Source organism: Ruditapes philippinarum, unplaced genomic scaffold (genome assembly GCF_026571515.1).
Source record: "Ruditapes philippinarum isolate M1 unplaced genomic scaffold, ASM2657151v2 ctg2683_1_1_1_1, whole genome shotgun sequence".
Taxonomy (NCBI): domain Eukaryota; kingdom Metazoa; phylum Mollusca; class Bivalvia; order Venerida; family Veneridae; genus Ruditapes; species Ruditapes philippinarum.
The window spans coordinates 315,479-337,602 of NW_026856403.1; the positions used below are offsets into that span (position 1 = coordinate 315,479).

At 32.8% G+C, this 22,124-nt stretch overlaps 1 protein-coding gene across 1 annotated transcript; it reads left to right on the forward strand.

The window, feature by feature from the left end:
* Positions 1–19: 19 nt before the first annotated feature.
* On the forward strand, positions 20–21,574 carry LOC132746411 (synaptonemal complex protein 1-like). Its single transcript, XM_060735537.1, has 8 exons — positions 20–149; positions 1,005–1,100; positions 2,045–2,154; positions 4,494–4,584; positions 10,852–10,974; positions 12,851–13,045; positions 20,431–20,519; positions 21,416–21,574. Exons 1-8 carry the CDS (start codon positions 126–128, stop codon positions 21,474–21,476), a joined length of 789 nt encoding a protein of 262 aa, XP_060591520.1. The 5' UTR covers positions 20–125; the 3' UTR covers positions 21,477–21,574.
* The last annotated feature ends 550 nt before the right edge of the window (positions 21,575–22,124 follow it).

Here is a 22,124-nt window from a genome sequence, read left to right on the forward strand (position 1 = left end):
AATCTAAAAAAAGTAATAATATGTAATCTTTTTCAAAACTTTTTTTTACGAAATAGCGACTAAACTCTGAACTGTGTACGAGGTCAAAGGTCAAAGTTTTTAGCAAAACAAGGTTCATGTTATGAATGATACAATTAACCTCCACATCGGTATGTTAGTACTGAAATAGTTACTATAATTGAGAATATATGAATCATTACAGTTTCTGGTATAGAAATATTATATCTATCTTTATGTTATTATTGATTTGTGAACTAAAATAGATTTTATTTACAGGATAATATTGTCATGGACACAAAATGAAAGTAGAAACTAATCTCCACTGCAAAATGGATAAAGGATTTTATTGTTATATTAACAGACATGATAAATATAAATGAAATTTAAACACGAATTCTTATATATTTTGTTCTACTTATTAATGAATACATTTAAATTGTCATTATATATGACCAGAGTACTTGTTTAAAGTTATTATTTTACTGTAAAATAAAAAATTTGCACTGTTTGTTATCTTGTACATATGCAATTATTATGTTATCATGAGCTAATAGGCCTTATTTGAATCTATCTGCCTGTCTTTTATGCTAATCATCTATCAGTGGAAGCCTGGCGAAGTGATTAATTATATAAAGTGATTGTAAAATAAAGTCTGTATTTATAATCCATGCATGTTTGGATTTTACTTCACGTCAAGATTCACATTATTTTAACTCTAACGCCTGGTGCCGCACATGGGGGACAGGTTTTTGGCGTTTTTGGCCCACGTTTCTAATGGAGCACATTTCACATGACCACTCGTCGCTGATGTCTACACAGCGGATTTACAGACGTGACCAACTTAGAAATAGAAGTAGAAACTATAAAAAATTAATTGTCAACCATATTTTACCTATAGCATTTCATTTATTTAGTGCTCTTTGCTACCTCTGTAGTATACTATTAATTTATAACTTGAATGGGTAAATTTTGATTTCTTAAATATTGTATATTTGCTATTTAAGGAAAAATTAACCACAATGAGTACTGCCAGAGGAAACAAAGAAGCTGAAAAAGCAAATCAAGAGCTTATTGCTTCTCTAAAGTTAAAAGTTAAAGAGGTAATACAATATAATATACTCTTACACAAAATTTCCAGATTTAGCATAATGTAATTTATTGCAAATTGTATCACTTTTATTTTTCTTTTATTCTGAGTTCAGACTTTACTAATTAGATAAGATTAATTTTGTATGTATGTTTATTGTTTATGTAGAAAGTGATGTCAAAATGTATGATCTTGATACCAGTCTAGTATCTATAAAACCATTTTGTTTTACATTTAAAGGCCTAATTTGCTGTCACCTTAGTGCAGTAACAGGTTGACTAAGGTGACACTGTATGCTTTGGTTACATATAGACATAATTATAAGCAGAATGAAAATTGTGTATAAAATTATTTAAACTGCATGTTAAAATATGATAAACAAGATCAGCAAGGAAAGGTGGCGTTCAATGAACACAACCGCCATACAATCATGTTAAATGCTAAAATTAAAATTCATCCTATTTTTGCATTGCAAACATATAATTATGTATATATATATATTCCAATAGTAATCACGTTATCATTAATAAGATCATATTGTTAAATGTTGTTAGAATTACTAGTCTTTTCCAAGGTGAGCTTGAATCTCCAATTAAAGCTTACCAGAACAAGTATGAATAGCTCAGTGATAAGCATTAACATAATTGCTTGTATGGACAACAAGCCTAATATGTATTCTGACTTCTTGTCTATGATACACAAAGTATAGTTATGTTTTCTTTTGTATCCATGGTACTATAAAAATAATGATGATGATGATGATGATGATGATCAAGTCTTTATTTAAAGAGGCATGAATAATAATAGTTATAAAGTCTTAAATTTCTTTAAAGAGGCTACACAGTTGCAGCAAGGCCAATCTACCCTGTGGGCCTCATTAAATGTACATATTTACAACTATACAGTTATGAATGACACATCTTTAAAAAGATTTAAGCAACTATTTTTGTATTGCAGCTCGAGCAAGAAGTGTCTACTTTAAAAGGAAGGCTGGATGATCTTAGGAAAGCAAAAAACACAACTATAACAAAAAGAGAACGGGAACTTGTGGAAGTGGGCTTTAAAAGGTAAAGTTATAGCCTTGCCTTAATGATAATACATGTATATAAATAATTTAAGTACAAATCACAGGTATATAATGATTTTTTACAGACTAAAGAAATTTTATTTTATACTCTTTGTCTTCTGCTGATTGAAGTGATTCTACTGAAAAGTTGACAGTTTCTTTTCAAGATCAGGTTAACAAAATATTTATATAAACCAAAAGATGGTGTAATTTACCTGATCTCAATTTAGTTCTGTACAAAATTGTGCAATGGTCAATTTTTTACAGTGTAACATCTGGATGCTAGGAATAACTATTATTTATTTGTATGAATATTTTTCCCATTGCAAAAAAATTCTCATTGCAAAAAATAATCCATGTATTTTCCATTATTAAACATGAAGCCATAGATGTTGCTAAAATAAGCCATGGATTTTCCTTTGCTAAAATAAGCCATGGATTTCATAGAGCAAATCTAGCCACGTTTCCCATATCATATGCTTGTATGTTTTAACAGAGATTTCAGAAGTAATAGTTTATTTCGATAACTTATACATTTACAGCATCTCGTTATATACAATGATTACAAATATAATAGTTCTGTGGTCACATGACAAAAGCAAAGAAATAAAAAGATAATAATATTAAGGGTAAAAAAAGTTTTAACTAATGACATTCTAGAAAATTTGTTTCAAACAAAGAACAGACAGCTGGGGGAAAAAAGGAATAAAACATCACAACATCATTATCATTCATAGAAATAAAGAGTTCCAGAAACAAAAACAAAAAAAAACAACAAAAAACACCAAAAACAAAAAAGACGTGTAAGCATAATGGCTTTAAAAGTATAGTATTACATGTATATTTTATATAATAATAAGGATAACAAGTTGTTCCAATTAACATTACTAAATGCGTTATGTAATAACCACTGGTATATTCTTGTCTCTTTTTATTGGCTACATCTATATATTTTCCGAAATTTACAAGTATAGCCTTATTTTCTGATTGTAATTAATCTACTAATCTATACATAGACAGTCTAATATAGTAATAAGGCTTAATAATCTTCTTCGAATATCTTGATAACATGAAAAAACTAAAATAAAATGATATTCATCTTCAATTTCTGGTAAGTGACATAATCTTTCATTTCTTTGTATTGTATTTTGTCCATATCTTACGATTTCAATGAGCAGATATTCTTATTCTACAAATATTCATACATCTCTTTGCAATTAATATTTCTTAAATATGGTTCCAAAGTATGATATTGTTGTCTATGTCTGAATGCCATTTTTGCGTAAATCAATCAATAACTTTTTGCTTAAATTCAAATAAAAAGAAACCACTTTTGATAATTAATGCGTTGTTCAACACATAAGAAAAGCAAAATTCATTATTAGTGGATTTACTTAACCTTATTTAAGCAAGTGATTTCACATTCTGTTGTTTTACAAATGTTCTAACAATTATGTTAAATGAATTAAAGTACATGAATTTTTAGCTCGACTATTCGATAAGAATAAGTAGAGCTATTGTAGTCACCGAGCGTCGGCGTAACCACTTATGTTAAAGTTTTTGTAATAGTTCAAATATTTTCAAAGTCCATTGAAACTTTGCACACTTGTTCACCATCATGACCCCAACCTGTAGACAGGAGGAGGTAACTCTTTCAAGCATTTTGACAGAATTATGCCCCTTTTTGCGACTTAGAATTTACATTAAAGTTTTTGTAATAGTTCAAATATTTTCAAAGTCCATTGACATATGGCTTTAGAACTTTGCACACTTGTTCACCATCATGACTCCAACCTGTAGACAGGAGGAGGTAACTCTATCAAGCATTTTGACAGAATTGTGCCCCTTTTTCGACATAGAATTTATGTTAAAGTTTTTGTAATAGTTCAAATATTTTCAAAGTCCATTGACATATGGCTTTGAAACTTTGCACACTTGTTCACCATCATGACCCCAACCTGCAGACAGGAGGAGGTAACTCTATCAAGCATTTTGACAGAATTATGCCCCTTTTTTGACTTAAAATTTACGTTTAAGTTTTTGTAATAGTTCAAATATTTTCAAAGTCCATTGACATATGGCTTTGAAATTTTGCACACTTGTTCACTATCATGACCCCAACCTGTAAACAGGAGGAGGTAACTGTATCAAGGATTTTTTTTTACTATCAAGCACTAAGAATAGTCGAGCGTTGCTGTCCTACTGACAGCTCTTGTTTCATTGGTTAAGCAAAATAACTTTGTTACAATAGAATAAAGTATATACATGTCTGAAACAGAAGTGGAAGCTTTCTAAGTGCTACAGCTTACTTTTTGTTAAACTGATTTTATATTTTGATAGAGATCCAAGATATGAAGCCAAAATAGCTGAACTTGAGAGACAGATGAAAGAAAAGCTGGCGTCCAAGGACAAAGAAATTGAAGAACTTAAGGTAAAATTATGACATGATATGTTAACATATTATAATCTGTGGACAAGATGGTTGTTTCAAGTGTTAATGTATGCCCACTATTTATTGTTTATTGTGTAAAAAAAACCTTTTTGATGATGAACTTAATTGGTAAAGATGTATTACTCAAACTAGCCATCAAGTAGTTGTTTTTAAATCATTTTTGTACATTTACTTATTGAGCCTGACTATTCAAGAAAATGGAGAGCTATTGTACCCATCAGGTGTTGGTGTCTGCATTGCTGTCATACTTTGGTTAAGTTTTTGCTTGAAAGTTGGTATCTCCAGACCTACTGAATGGGTTGAAACTTCACACACTTGTGCTTTGTATCATATTGTACCTGAATTATACCTATTTGCAAATTTCAAAACTTTCTGCCTTATCCAGGCTATAAAAGTGTGCAACAGTTTTACTATCAAGCACTGATACAAATTTCATGTATTAATGTTATCCAGAAAAGAACAAATAAAATGTTTGCTATGTTTATTTATTATGCTCTAAAGGTGAGGTCATCATTATTGCAGTGTTGATATGTTGATCAAATTAATATGTCAATTAATTATAGCACCAATCTAGATTTAATACTTGAAGGTAATCTCCCTTATTCAAGGGCATATTTAAAATAATGAAACCTTGTTCTTGTTATTTCTTGTTTTTCGTTTCTTCAAAATGCAGGAACAGGCAAATAAAATAGTGACTCTTTATAGTTTTGTATTTAAAAAATTACTTACAAAAGTCATACTTGTTTATATATGTTAATATGTGATAACTGTAGATTTTCACTGTTTTTGTGATTATTGTGTCGCCTTAAAAAGGCGACATATAGACGTATAGGGGTTACTTTAGTCGGCGGTGTCGGCGTCGTTGTCGGAGTCCCCTAAAGCTTGTCCAGAGCATAACTCAGTCACTTTAAGTTGGATTGACTTCAAACTTGGTATGCATGCTTCTTTCAATAACACGAAGTGCAGTGCACAAGGACCGGTACTCTGTACTTCTTAATTTTTGAGTTATTGCCCCTTGTAAATTTTCATACTTTAATTTTGTCCGGGTCATTTCTCTTCAACTATAAAAGCTATGGACTTGAAACTTCATAGGATGATAGATCTCATTAAGAAAAAGTGCAGTGCACAAGGATCGGTACTCTGTACTTCCTAATTTTTGAGTTATTTTCCTTTGTTAATTTTCATACTTTATTTTTGTCTGGGTCATTTCTCCTAATATATAAAAGCAATGGACTTGAAACTTCATAGGATGATAGATCTCATTAAGAAGAAGTGCAGTACACAAGAACAGCAAAAGCTTAAATGCCCCAGGTCATGGCATTTCTTCAAATTATTGTTTAAACATATTCTATGCTCAAATTTAATATTAGAATATATTGACATTCCAACACTGAAAAGCAGTTGTTACTGGTGAGCGACTCAGGGCCATCATGACCCTCTTGTTAATTTTCATACTTTATTTTTTTCCAGGCCATTTCTCATAAATTATAAAAGATAGGGACTTGAAACTTCATAGAATGATAGATCTTATTGATAAGAAGTGCAGTGCATAGAAACTGCTGCTCTGCACTTATTATTTTTTGAGTTATTGCCCTTTGTTACTTTTTAGCTCACCTGAGCATGCTCAGGGTGAGCTTTTAGGATCGATGATTGTCCGTCGTCCGTCGTCCGTCCGTCCGTCGTCCGTTCACATTTAGTTGTTAACACTCTAGCGGTCACATTTTTGCCTCAATCATCATCAAACTTGGTCAGGATGCTTATCTAGTTGATAGCTCGGATGAGTTCGAACATGGGTCATCTCGGATGAGAAACTAGGTCACAAGAGCTAAAAATAGAAAAACCTTGTTAACACTCTAGAGGTCACATTTTTGCCTCAATCATCATCAAACTTGGTCAGGATGTTTGTCTAGGTAATAGCTGGGATGAGTTCGAACATGGGTCATCTCGGATGAAAAAGTAGGTCACCGGAGCTAAAAATAGAAAAACCTTGTTAACACTCTAGGGGTCACATTTTTGCATCAATCATCATCAAACTTGGTCAAGATGCTTGTCTAGGTAATAGCTCGGATGAGTTCGAACATGGGTCATCTCGGATGAAAAAGTAGGTCACCGGAGCTAAAAATAGAAAACCTTGTTAACACTCTAGCGGTCACATTTTTGCATCAATCATCATCAAACTTGGTCAGGATGCTTATCTAGTTGATAGCTCGGATGAGTTCGAACATGGGTCATCTCGGATGAAAAAGTAGGTCACCGGAGCTAAAAATAGAAAAACCTTGTTAACACTCTAGCGGTCACATTTTTGCATCAATCATCATCAAACTTGGTCAAGATGCTTGTCTAGGTGATAGCTCGGATGAGTTCGAACATGGGTCATCTCGGATGAAAAAGTAGGTCACCGGAGCTAAAAATAGAAAAACCTTGTTAACACTCTAGGGGTCACATTTTTGCATCAATCATCATCAAACTTGGTCAGGATGCTTATCTAGTTGATAGCTCGGATGAGTGTGAACATGGGTCATCTCGGATGAAAAAGTAGGTCACCGGAGCTAAAAATAGAAAAACCTTGTTAACACTCTAGTGGTCACATTTTTGCATCAATCATCATCAAACTTGATCAAGATGCTTGTCTAGGTGATAGCTCGGATGAGTTCGAACATGGGTCATCTCGGATGAAAAACTAGGTCACAGGAGCTAAAAATAGAAAAACCTTGTTAACACTCTAGCGCTCACAATTTTGACTCAATTGTCATCAAACTTGGTCAGGAAACTTGTCTAGGTCATTGCTGGGAAGAAATTGAACATGGGTCATCTTGGATGAAAAAGTAGGTCACTGGAGCTAAAAATAGAAAAATCTTGTTAACACTCTAGTTGCTACTGTTGTGATCCAAATATTCTGTTAATTGGTCTGAAAGTTTGTTTTGATGATTTCTAAGTCAAGTTCGTACATTGGTCATCTTGGATGAAAAAAACTAGGTCACACCGCCCAAATATGGAAAAACCTTGTTAACATTCTAGTGGTCACATTTTCGACTCAGTTATCATCAAACTTGGTCAGGATGCTTGTATAGGTAATTGCTTGGATGAGTTCGAAATCGCATGTGGAACTAGGTCACCGGAGCTAAAAATAGAAAAATCTTGTTAACACTCTAGTTGCTACTGTTTTGATCCAAGTATCCTTGAAATTGGTCTAAAAGTTTGTTTTGATGATTTCTAGGTCAAGTTTGAATATGTGTCACCTGGGTAAAAAACTAGGTCGCACTGCTCAAATATGGATAATCCTTGTTAACACTGTAGTGGTCACATTTTTGACTCACCTGTCATGAGACTTGGTCAGAATGCTTGTCTAGGTAATTGTTTGGATGAGTTTGATAAATCAGGTGAGCGATCTAGGGCCATCATGGCCCTCTTGTTATATTTCATTTTTGTCCTGGCCATTTCTCCTAAACTATATTGTTCACAAGGCGACACATCCGACTCGCGGAGTTCTAGTGTGTTATAATATGTAAATATGTTTTGTGTTTTTAGCTCACCTGACCACGAAGTGGTCAAGGTGAGGTATAGTGATGGGGCTATGTCCGGCGTCCGTCGTCGTGCGTCGTGCGTCGTCAACAATTGGGTTGTTAACAGTCTAGCAGTCACAGTTTTGATTGGATCTTCATCAAACTTTGTCAGAATGTTTGTCTCAATGAAATACAGATCGAGTTCGAAGATGGGTTATCTCGGGTCAAAAACTAGGTCACAGGAGCTAAAAATAGAAAAAGCTTGTTAACACTTTAGAGGCTGCAGTTTTCATCCAAATATTCTGGAAATTTGTCAGGAAGGTTGTTTTAATGATATCTAGGTCAAGTTCGAAGATGGGTCATCTCCGGTCAAAAACTAGGTCACAGGAGCTAAAAATAGAAAAAGCTTGTTAACACTCTAACAATTGGGTTGTTAACAGTCTAGCAGTCACAATTTTGATTGGATCATCATCAAACTTTGTCAGAATGTTTGTCTCAATGAAATACAGATCGAGTTCGAAGATGGGTTATCTCGGGTCAAAAACTAGGTCACAGGAGCTAAAAATAGAAAAAGCTTGTTAACACTCTAAAGGCTGCAGTTTTCATCCAAATATTCTGGAAATTTGTCAAGAAGGTTGTTTTAATGATATCTAGGTCAAGTTCGAAGATGGGTCATCTCCGGTCAAAAACTAGGTCACAGGAGCTAAAAATAGAAAAAGCTTGTTAACACTCTAACAATTGGGTTGTTAACAGTCTAGCAGTCACAGTTTTGATTGGATCATCATCAAACATTGTCAGAATGTTTGTCTCAATAAAATATAGATCAAGTTCGAAGATGGGTTATCTCGGGTCAAAAACTAGGTCACAGGAGCTAAAAATAGAAAAAGCTTGTTAACACTCTAGAGGCTGCAGTATTCATCCAAATATTCTTGAAATTTGTCAGGAAGGTTGTTATAATGATATCTAGGTCAAGTTCGAAGATGGGTCATCTCCGGTCAAAAACTAGGTCACAGGAGCTAAAAATAGAAAAAGCTTGTTAACACTCAAGTGCCTGCAGTTTTCATCCAAATATTTTGAAAATTTGTCAGGAAAGTTGTTTTGATGATTTCTAGATCAAGTTCGAAGATGGGTCATCTCCGGTCAAAAACTAGGTCACAGGAGCTAAAAATAGAAAAAGCTTGTTAACACTCTAGTGGCTACAGTTTTCATCCAAATATTCTGGAAATTTGACAGGAAGGTTGTTTTGATGATATCTAAATCAATGACGAAGATGGGTCATCTCCGGTCAAAAACTAGGTCACAGGAGCTAAAAATAGAAAAAGCTTGTTAACACTCTAGGGGCTGCATTTTTCATCCAATATATTTTGGAATTTTTGTCAGGAAGGTTTCTTTTGATGATTTCTAGGTCAAGTTCGAAAGATGGGTTTATCTCCGGTCAAAAACTAGGTCACAGGAGCTAAAAATAGAAAAAGCTTGTTAACACTCTAGTGGCTGCAGTTTTGATTAAAATATTCTGGAAATTTGTAAGGAAGGTTGTTTTAATGATTTCTAGGTCAAGTTCGAAGATGGGTAATGTCTGGTCAAAAACTAGGTCACAGGAGCTAAAAATAGAAAAAGCTTGTTAACACTCTAATGGTTGCAGTTTTCATCCAAACATTCTGGAAATTTGTCAGAAAGGTTGTTTTGATGATTTCTAGGTCAAGTTCGAAGATGGGTCATCTCAGGTCAAAAACTAGGTCACAGGAGCTAAAAATAGAAAAAGCTTGTTAACACTCTAATGGCTGCAGTTTTCATCTAAATATTCTGGAAATTTGTCAAGAAGGTTGTTTTGATGATATCTAAGTCAAGTTGGAAGATGGGTCATCTCCGGTCAAAAACTAGGTCACTGGAGCTAAAAATAGAAAAGCTTGTTAACACATTAGTGGCTGCAGTTTTCATCCAAATATTCTGGAAATTTGTCAGGAAGGTTGTTTTGATGATTTCTAGGTCAAGTTCGAAGATGGGTTATCTCCGGTCAAAAACTAGGTCACAGGAGCTAAAAATAGAAAAAGCTTGTTAATACTCTAGTGGCTGCAGTATTGATTCAAATATTCTGGAAATTTGTCAGGAAGGTTGTTTTGATGATTTCTGGGTCAAGTTCGAAGATGGGTCATCTCAGGTCAAAAACTAGGTCACAGGAGCTAAAAATAGAAAAAGCTTGTTTACACTCTAGTGGCTGCAGTTTTGATTCAAATATTCTGGAAATTTGTCAAGAATGCTGTTTTGATGTTTTCTGGGTCAATTGCTAAGATTGGTCATGTCCGGTCAAAAACTAGGTCACAGGAGCTAAAAATAGAAAAATCTTTTGAACACTCTAGTGGCTGCAGTTTTGATCCAAATTTCCAGGAAATTGGTCAGGAAGGTTGTTTTGATGATTTCTATGTCAAGTTTGAATATGGGTCGTGTCCGGTCAAAAATTAGGTCACATTGCCCTAATATGGAAAAATCTTTATAACACACTAGAGGTCACATGTTTGACTCAGTTGTCATCAAACTTGGTCATGATGCTTGTTTAAGACATTGCTTGGATGCGGTTGTGTCAGGTGAGCGATCCAGGGCCATCATGGCCCTCTTGTTTTTGTGATGTATGGACTGGTGGCCTGAATCATCTTAATAAAGAATTGAATTGACCATGCAGTCAGGCTTGTTTGTATTCTTGTTTTTAAGAACACCTGTATAACTATATTAAAATTCTATTTTTCAGAGAAGACATGCAGAAGAACTTGCAGCACAGACGAAGAAACAGAAAGACTTACAGAAACAGATAGATGATCTTATGGAGAGATTGGATAGAGAGAGAAAAGACTGGACAGATAAACTTAACAAGGTAATATTTAGGATATAGACAATGATGACAGCTGACTGGGCAACAAATATAGTCATTGTCAGAACAGGCAATACTTTGTTAATTTAGTGGTGTTTTACCACAAAGTAAATTTAGAACAAAAATGCAGTATTGAACAGAACAGAACAGAACAAATTTTATTACACATAAACTGTACAGTTTCTAGTGTTTAACAAAGGATAATAAATATAAAAAATATGATATTGAACGATGCATAAAGGATGAAAATAAATGAAATTATATATGTATAACACAATAATGGATCTTAAAAACAACATGCATACATTACAGAATGAAAAATAAAAAAGCAACATGTAATTGCATGTTAAAGAACAAAGAAAAAATAAAGAAAAAACACATGTATTTGCATTATGTAATAATGTTTGAATTCAAGTAAACTTACCTACATCAGATACCTATAATATAAAATAGGAACTATAACATAATACCTAAACAGTTCAGAAGGGAATCATAAAAATGTGAATATAATATTATTGTCAATGGATTACCATACTTCAAGAAGTTACATTGGCACATTTGAAAGAATTTGATTTCTAATTTTAAAAGTCTCAGAAAATACTATTTGCTAAACATAAGTAATTCTGAAATTTTTTAACTATTGAAAAGGTTAACAAATTTAAACATTATACAATGCCAACTGCTGAGAGTTTTTAGAAGTATATTGAGTACTTGAAATCCCTTTAATGTCTTGGCTGCCTGAACAGTGACTTTAATGCTGGAAGTCGACCAGTACTTTGCACTATTTCTTTTTGCGATGCATATCTTAAAACTTGACACCTTGTTTGCCTTACGTGTTTTATAGGAACATTGCTACGAAAACAACACATTACATAGAAGGTAAAAAAAAGTTTTTGAAATATGGTTGTTGTTTATTTTAGCACATCAGTACCATGTACAAAATCACTACAAGCCAATCTACATATAAAGTAGCATGTGATTGGCTGAAAATATTATTACAGTTTTGTAAAGTAACATTTGTAAGCTTGATAATGTATACCACATAAAAATCTTTTGTTCTTATTTTTGACAACTATTGTAAATGATTATTGAAATACACTTGTAATAAATAAAAAAATGAATCACACTTGCTTATTGTCAATCACACTTGAATTTATTATTTTATTCATCTTTATGTTTTCTTTATTGTTTAGGAAATAGATATAATTATAAGACTACAACACAATCATGGAAAATTAATATTCTACTTCTACTCTAATAGAATAGAGAATTAATGACCCTAATGTTGATCTACATTGAGCATTGAGGGGATTTTCCTGACATCATTTGGTTTATTGATATGTAAAGTCAGAAGGCATCCTTTCTTATACCGTGCATATATTGTGTAAAAATATACTCGACTGTCTAATATGTTTTATAGGAAAATATTGTGAAGAGTGTTAAAATGTTATTTATAAAGTTTATAGGGGATATTCAAGTTTTTCATATAAAAACAGAATTTATTTTCACGGAGTGGTGAGAAATATGATAATTTTTATACCACAAGATAAAATTATATCCTGTATTTATAGAAAAACTTGAATTTTCTGTTTATTAAATACATGTACATGTACTTCTTTAACCTTACAATTTAGAAGACTTCCCCTTTAATTTTGTGTTTTGTCTGACTTTAGAAAAAAAAGTGGAAATATGAAAAATATGTTTACTGCAGTAAAAAATAAGATTAAAGTGAGAATATAGGAAATGAAAATATTCATTTTAATTATTAATCTATATTTCAGTTAGAAGTTTTCAATAAAGAAACATATTTTATCTGTTCAAAATCTGATTTCATAAGTATATAGATAAGTAAAACAATATGTTTGTTTATTTGTTTCAGCAAAAGAACACTCCATCATGCAATCATGATGATGAAATTAGTAAATTAAAAGCTAAAAATACTGAGTTAGAGGGAGATAAATCTGCACTAATGGTGGAAAATAAAGATCTAAAAGATAGAGTTAATGCCCTTCATTTAGAACTAAGTGTTAAGGAAGCCAAATGGTGTGAAAAAGAGGAACAGTACAACTTAAAGGTAAGTGGTCCACATCATGTAAGCTATTTACCTGCTTAATAGTTCAATGCTTATGATATACCCATTACTAGGTCTATCATACAATTTATGTGATTTTCTAAAAGGAGCATACATTAAGTTCAATCATGAATATGATATGCTTCACCTGTTGTAATGAAATTTAGATATTAAGATATAAAAAAAAATCCTAAATGAGAAAATCATACTTACAAAATTTCACAGCTTAAATCCATAAAATGCTTAATTATTGATTTCAGATAATTTTCTATGAAAAGTTAATACTTAATAATGCAACATCTTAATGCAATATAAACCTCCAAACAACTGTTGATTGCCATGAGTTAAATAGCATTTTCACTTTAAAGCTGCCTTTAGTGAAAGGAAGTTATTTCCTGAACTTCCTATTTTCCAAAAAAAATATTTTATTATGCCTCCTCCCCAAAATCAAAATAGAAGCAGTGTCTATCTTTCCCCTGTCCATACTCTGTGCATGGTTTATGAATTTATCATGTAAAGGGACTCCACTGAGGTTTTTGGACATGATGGGACTGGCAATAATTTAAAAATATTAATGTTCCATTTTGTTGTTGTTTCAGACTAAGAACTTGTTTTCAAAATTTCAGATTATTCGCTTGCCCCTTTTTTCCAGAATAATGATTCTAATTGTAAAAACTTACCAGAAATCGGGCAAAGAATAGCACAAATATACAATTTTCAATTTATTTCTGAGTATATTTCCTCATTAGCCTTTGCATATACCGTATAAGTACTTTTTTCTGCGGGAACTTTATTTCTGCTATTTCTGCGGTTTATAACGACACCGCAGATTTAAAAACTGCAGAAAATTAAGCCTTTTGCTATGTCTACATGTATGTCGGAATATGTCAACTACATGTATTTTATTATTACATTACCATGTACCGTTATCAGCTTTTTTAGATGGGAAGTTTTCTTTATGTATCCGTCATGTATAAAATATTAGAAAAAAAAGTTACTTTACTTTTTCTTTTTGTTTAAAAAAATATCATGTTTGTATGATTTTCGCTCACCCTAAGCTTGATTTATTTTTAAAAAAAACTATTATAGTTTGACGGGTGCAATAAACATACCCTTTTTATATTTGTACAATATATTGTGTCTATGTGCGATTTTACCATAGTTTATTTTTCACACTTCATATTTATACACATGCAGTATTACAATTAATTGTTGTCATTGCATGTTGTTGGTTTTTGTTTATTAACGTTTATATACCGATACATGGTGATTACGATGAACACACATTATAAATCGTCTGCATGTTTACCGGAAGTAATGTACATGTTACATCAACAAATCTTGAAACGTTATCTGTTTGTATTGGTTAATTTTGTAAAAATCTCTTAATTAAAACGCAGAAATAAAATACATTAATGCGAGAATGATGAAACAGCAGAAATAAGATACGCAGAAATTTAAAACCCCTTATTTTTACCAAAATCACAGAACATTAAGCCCGCAGAAATAAGTACTTATACGTTATTGTTTGAAATGCCCAATTTGATCTATGTAAAAATTCAAGTTTTATGTTTTTAGGCTTTCACATCTCAGTTGAGTTGCTTTAAGGATGGATTTTGGAAAAAAAGAAATTGTATAAATGTGAAGCACATTGAGACCTGTTCCTGTTCTAGACCTAGGTCTATAGCTTAAAGGTCAAGGTCTTATGTTGACTTCAAAGGAAATGTTTCGTAAAATTGCTTTAATGGTGATTGCAGTCAAGAATTCAGTCATTCCTGGATGGATTATAGAATCACTTTGCATAAGTATATTGAAAAAAAACAAAAACAACAGGGGTGGATGTCTCGAAAGCCTCGTATCCCTTACGACGTTCGTAACACTGACGTATGGTCATCGTTGCATTTTTTCTGGTTGTCTCGGAGAGTTCGTAATTTACGATGTATCTTAAACATCTCGTAAAGTTACGGTAAAAAAATTGACCCCATAGCAGCATCGTAAGTCTACGATAACGAATATAATTGGATTCCATCTTGTCAATTTAGCCTCATTTTCATTTTAAGAGTAAAAGAAAATCCATATCAAATGCATATCGTACTCAATCAAGCCTCTTTTTCGTTTTTACAGTCCAAAGAGTCTGTATCAAATGCATATTGAACTCAAGATAGCCTCATTTTTATTTTGCAAGTCCAAACAATACATATCAAATCCATATTGTACGCAAATAAACAAAGTTATGTCAAAACATTGATGGTGTGAAATGAAGATGTCATTGAAAATTCTCTTGTTTTATTGCACTTATATTTGACGAGGCGCTAGAATTCAGTATTTAACACAATGTATAATAACCTCATATTATCAGTAAAATAAAATTCATATCATGCACAGTATATCACTCACACTGGGACTAGATTGTACTGATAAGGGGAGATCAGTGCGTAGGAGATTGCTGAACTTGATTTGGCGAACAATTTAATTTTCGCGAATTTCCATAATCAGTGATTGTAGTGTTGTGTTCTAAATTTCACATTTCTCGATTCAAATGTCATTATTTCTTTGTTTAATAAAAGTTAAAAATAACGCCGCGATTGTGACTATAAATTTTAAATAACGTTTCTTTACGGAGCGTCCACGCAGCAAGTGAACGTCTGACGTTTTCTTTGATTGTGAGTCTGTTTCTGCGCGTTATTGGCTGTATAGTTAGTTTTTCGTGAATATGGACGTGAAAAAAACATTGCAATTTTATTGGGATATATATAGCATATTCGCTCGAAATTAACAAATATGCTGTATTTATTATGTTCTTATAAATGAATTGAAATATTGATGCAATAAACTGCGTATTTTCATTTTCCGTATTTTCACTGTAAAAAAAAATATTTTTCACTACAGTGAAACATATTTTCTGTATTTTCACTGGTGTATTGCCGGACTACTTTTTCTAAATTCAGCCAATAAACAAAATTTAAGAGTAAATCTTTCAAATTGTAATATCAAAAAGAAATATGTATTTAATAAACAGAAAATTTAAGTTTTTTCAATTAAATACAGGATTTTTTTGCATCTTGTGGTATGAAAATTTTCATATTTCATTCGTGGCTACCGCCACTCATGAAATATTTATTTCCATACCACTCGATTAAAATAAATCCTGTATTTATAGAAAAAACTTGAATATCCTGTATCTATTTAATGCTAACTAGTGAAAACTGAGTTATATTAGTGAAATATAATCCATATCACCCACAGGCCGTCATTGACACTAGCTTTGTCGAACCTTTGGCATACCTTTTAATTTTCTAATTCAGTAAAGTTGTTAGTTTACATACGAAGTAATTGTTGCTTTTGGTTTGCATATTTCTCGCTTCAAATATCAACTAAAAATTACACCACAATTATGACAATAAACTTGAATTACTTTTTTCCGCAGCCGTTGAACGTCTGACGTCATCTTTTTTATGTGCGTATGTTACCCCCGCGTCATTGAAAACAGTTGAAAAATTGCTGTTTTCTTCACTTTAACGGATTTAATAAGAAATTATTTGTTGTTCATGATAATGCCATATATCACACGTCACTGAGCACTTCTTTCTTACTTCTGTGCAGCTTCTTAACAAAATTCACTTTTGCTATTATCTGGACCCACTTTTTGTTTGTTTTCTTTTTATTTGTGATTATTTCAGAAAAATTGCTGACATCCATTTTCCTCTCTTGCAAGTACCTGAAGTTCATTTGTAGAAAAAATTGTCCTCAATTTTCTTGACTCAGACATTTTTTGAAACTTATTTCAACTATGATATAAAATACTGCAAAAATATGTATGCATCAATGTCAAAACCAGGCTATGCTTTTATTGTTTCTACTCAAAATGTTTGAAATATGTATAAAAATGTTACCCTACCTCACACATTTTAAATATTTGTTTGACCAGTTTCCGATTTGGAATGCCGTGTTCAAAATATCCCTAAAATTTACCAAAATGAGGGCCTGTTTACAAAGATTGCCTAAATTTTCTAAAAAGTACATGTAAATTGGTTGGTCTTGTCAAATATAAAATACTTTTACTGTCTAGTGTTTGATTTATTAGACTTTGAAAATATCAGGTATTTGATAATAAATTTGGCATAACTCAGCCAATAAATACCGATAATAATTTTATAATTAAAATAAAACACTTTTTTCTTACCAAGAGTGATATGAGAGACATAAAAATAATATTTTAAGAAAAAAAAAATAAAAAAAAAATCTGCCTCATCTGGGGCTTGAACCCACGTCCCTCGGTTTCTTTACAGTAGACCGTAGTTCTAGCCTCTTCAAAGTCGAGTTAATGCATTAGGTGGGTCATGCGTTAACTACACAAAGTCACCTTTGCATATACGATGTCGTAAATAACGTTTGAGAAAAGAGATTGTTAAGGTGTCGTTCCAGACAATGAAATAAGGACATCTTAGTTATACCTTAGCAATCTCGTAAGTTTAGTCACAACTTTAAGATAAGAGATTTTTTTGAGACAACCACCCCAGGTCTCTAGCTCATAAGTCAAGGTCACACTTGAGTGTGCAAATCAACTGATACAATTTTTTTACATTAAAGTGCATTGACAAGTGTGTGTGGTCAACAATGCTGTAATTCCTTCCTTGATTGATTTTAAAAATTACATTGCATAAATGTGTTGGACATGATGATGAGTGTTGCATGCTTAAGTCAGGTCTAAATCTCAAAGTTAAAGGTCACACTTGAACGTCTGAAATCATGATCTAATTTTTTCTTTAAAGTGTGTTGACAGTTGTGTCTGGTCAAAAATTCTGTCATTCAAGGATATATATTAAAATAATTTGGCATGATGATGTTAGACATGATGGTAATGTGTTGCACTTCAGATTCAGGTCTCCATATGCAAATTTTGTACAATGTAACAAAAGTTATTTTTGCATTTTAAGTGCAGCAATCTTTGTTTGATATTCCCAAGTAACAGATTTGATGTTGTTGTCATCAATTATTTTATGTCTTAACCCATTACGTCATATACACGCCTTTTAACGCCTTTTTCACCCCCTTTTTGTTGTCTCAAATGGTGAAAAAATGCCTTATTTAGGCCCCCAACACTTGTTTTTGTTTGAGAAATGTTGTTCAAAAAAGTGACCTCTTTTTCGGCGCGGCCCCCCAACCAAAAGATACATCAGGGGGTTGCCAGAAGGGTTTGGGGGCTTTGAAGGGGGGTGGAGTCCCCCTCATCGCCAAGAAAATTTTGGACTTGTGAGAGGCTATAAATGACCCCAGATTGATCATAAGGTAACGTGTAACCAACGCTGAAAAGCATTTGACTCTATCTCAATCCATTGAGAAGTTGCAGCAATTTGAAATCAATTTAGATGGAAAAAATCAACGCAAAATAGTGATTTTTGGCAATTTTGAGATGTTGCCATGGTAACAGAAAATTTAAGCCTGAGCATGTTGTTGCAAGGGCAATGGTCCAGTCAACATTTGTGCCAAGTTTGATAAGTGTTGAAGCAGTTTTGATAGTATTATAGCAATTTGAACTTGTAACGGGAGACTTTTCAATGAAAACAGCCATTTTTCACAAAATGCTCATGAAGTAATGGGTTAAGATAAAGAGTATGTATGACTTTATGTTAGCTAGACTATTCAAAGAGTAATAGGACTATCCTGCTCACATTGCATTGGCACAAGCATTGATTAAGGTCGTTGACTTCAAACCACTTGCCCCTCACCGCTGTGGGTTCGAATCCCGACAGGGACTTTGGATTCTTTCATGTGAGGAAGCTATCCAGCTAGCTAACGGAACGTTGGTGGTTCTACTCAGGTGCCGGATCGTGCCTGAAATAATGCACCTGAGGTCTTCCTCCACCAGTAAAGCTGGAATGTCGCAATATGACATATACTGTGTCGATGTGACGTAAAACCCAAAACAAACAAAACAAGCATTGATCTAACACTTGTTTAAGTTTTACATGCAACTTCTTGTACAGCTACTAAAAATATTTGTCAGGCATATAACTCTAGCATGGATTTTGACAGAATAATTGTCCATTGTGAACTTTTTAAGTTTTTCATACCAAATCAATCAATAATTTAAAGAATCAGGGCTGGGGGCATATGTGTTTACCAAACATATTTATTTTAGCTCACCTGTCACAAAGTGACAGGGTGAGCTTTTGTGATCGCTTTTCGTCCGGCGTCCGTCCGTCCTTCCGTAAACTTTTACTTTAAATGACATCTCCTCAAAAACCACTAAGCCAATTTCATCCAAACTTCACAGGAATGTTCCTTTGGTGGTCACCTTTAAAAATTGTTCAAAGAATTTAATTCCATGCAGAACTCTGGTTGCCATGGCAACCGAAAGAAAAAACTTAAAATATCTTCTTTTAAAAAACCCAAAGAGCTAGAGCTAAGATATTTAGCATGAAACATCTTCTGATGAGTGTCTACCAAGTTTGTTCAAATAAAAGCCCTGGGGTCAAAATTGGCCCCGCCCCAGGGGGTCATTGATTTTCCCTATATGCATGTAGTTAAAACTTAAAAATCTTCTTTTAAAGAACTCAAAGAGCTAGAGCTAAGATTTTTAGCATGAAACATGTTCTAATGGGTGTTTACCAATTTTGTTCAAATAAGAGCCCTGGGGTCAAAGTTGACCCCGCCCTGGGTGTCATTGATTTTCCTTATATATGTGTATATCTAAGCAAAAACTTAAAAAATCTCTTTGAAAAAACCTAAATAGCTAGAGTAAAGATATTAAGCATGAAACATCTTCTAGTGAGTGTCTACAAAGTTTGTTCAGATAAAAGCCCTGGGGTCAAAATTGGCCCTGCCACGGGGGTCATTGATTTTCCTTATATGTGTATAGCAAAAACTAAAATATCTTCTTTGATAAAACCCAAATAGCTAGAGTTTAGATATTAAGCATGAAACATGTTCTAGAAAGTATCTACAAAGTTTGTTCAAATAAAAGCCCTTGGGTCAAAACTGGCCCCGCCCCAGGGGTGTCATTGTTTTAACTATATGTGTATGGTAAAAACTTAAAAAATCTTGTTTTAAAAAACCCAATGAGCTTCAGCTTAGATGTTTAGCATGAAACATCTTCTTATGGGTGTCTACCAAGTTTGTTCAAATAAAAGCCCTTGGGTTAAAATTGGCCCTGCGGGGGTGGGGGAGGGGGCAGATCATTGTTTTTCATTGTATGTGTGTAGTAAAAACTTAACATCATGAAACATTTTCTTATGTGTGTCTTCCAAGTTTGTTCAAATAAAAGCCCTGGGGTTTTAACTGGCCCCGCTTTGGGCCCTATATACAGGTGAGCGACCTCATGATGGCCCTCTTGTTTTATTTTAATCTTCGTGAAATTTTATTTCAGTGGTATTTTTACATTACAGTTAAAGCAGCAATATGGGGACAAGTATGCTGAGTGGATGGCAGAAACAGAAAGGAAAATTAATGAGCTACAAGAGACAAACCAGTTATTGTAAGTGTTGCACTGAATGATATATCCTAAAATATACAGTTATAATTTACTGTTACAGTACTAACAACACTGTTGATTTGTCTCTGCTGCCTGTAATGTACCAAGCAAGAATAAGCATTTGTGACATTTTTGACCATATTTTCTGCTCAACTTAAAAAATTTTGAAAATTGAAAACTTTTAAAGGGACTGCACTAAGGGTTTTTTGCCAGTACAGGACTGGAAATAATTTTTCAAGATGTATGTTCCATTTGATGAAAGTCTAGAACAATAACTTATGAGCAAAATTTCAGATTGTTTGCTTACTCCAAAATAATCATTCTATTTGTTAATAAAGACTGAAAATGCTTTTCTCTCAAATTAGGCTAAGAAAAGTGCAAAAATAAGATTATCAATAAATTTTTTGAGTATATTTCTTCATAATATGCCTCAACTGATCTATGTAAAAAAATATATTTTATGTTTTTTAACCTTAGTGGAGTTCCTTTAAAGTATTATTGGACAGTTTTAAATTAAAACCATGTTTAGTTCATTATAAATATTTAAATTGCCTGAGCATAAATTAATATTAGAAATCTGTAACAAGTTATTTTATTATCTCCATAGTATGATCACAATGACAGTATAGCATATTTACTTAATTTCCACTAAAAGTAGGTGATTGTTTGAATATTTCAAACTGGAAGAGATTATTAATCATTATGATGTAATACAAAATATTTGATACTCAATTATTGGGTGTGAATCCCAGTATATCATTCTGATGCATTGCTTAGATACAATAATATTTGCCTCTCCTTTTATCCCACACAGACTGCCATTTGAGGAATGGCTCATTTTTTAATGATTTCTGCAAAAGTCATAGTGGTATCCTCATTACCTTTCTTCTTTATTTCAGACGTATGTACCTTCACAGGTCAGGTCAGAGGTTACCTCCAGAGGCTGGCGGTGGTGTATAGAGTCATCCCTCTCATCATGAAGTTCATCATCATCATCATTATCATCAACAGCATCACCACCATCATCATCACCATCATCATCATCAGTACTAGTATTACAGGTTTTTATTGTAGATATAGGTGTTTTTTTAATATTTTGTTGAACTGATGCATATGTTCATACATATCACAACAATGTTGGTGATTTTTTGTAAACACCAACAAATTATTTTGAGTGTAATTATTGCATATACTTCACAATTACCCTGTAACACACATAGATGTTATACAAGGTTCATACTAACTACAAAAAGTTAAAAAAGAACCATTACCAAATGGGTGTATCATCACACAATTTGAAACTCTTTTTGGATGATCCCATTTCAATTTGATCACTTAAAATCCTGTGGCCTTTTCTAGTGGATGCCAAAGCTAAAATAAAAAATCATCTTTAACATAAAGTAACCTTTATCAAACATGGACTTAATATTATGGTCTGTTCTCAAATGTGTTCACACAAATCTGTTCATGTCCTTGAAAAGTTTGTCTTATCAAAAATAAAATAAAATCTAAATGAAAAAATATGTCTTCTCATGAACTGGTTTGTTTGGTCTTAAATCACATTAATACTACTGTAGCAAAAGGTCAACTGTTTTGCAAGTGTGATCA

Bases quoted from the DNA above. Each gene is read 5' to 3' on its own strand.
- LOC132746411 (XM_060735537.1), top strand. From the start codon at position 126: ATGATACAATTAACCTCCACATCG. The intron at 10,975-12,850 runs GTAATATTTAGG...TATTTGTTTCAG, and splicing joins GGACAGATAAACTTAACAAG to CAAAAGAACACTCCATCATG. The intron at 13,046-20,430 runs GTAAGTGGTCCA...TTTACATTACAG, and splicing joins AGGAACAGTACAACTTAAAG to TTAAAGCAGCAATATGGGGA.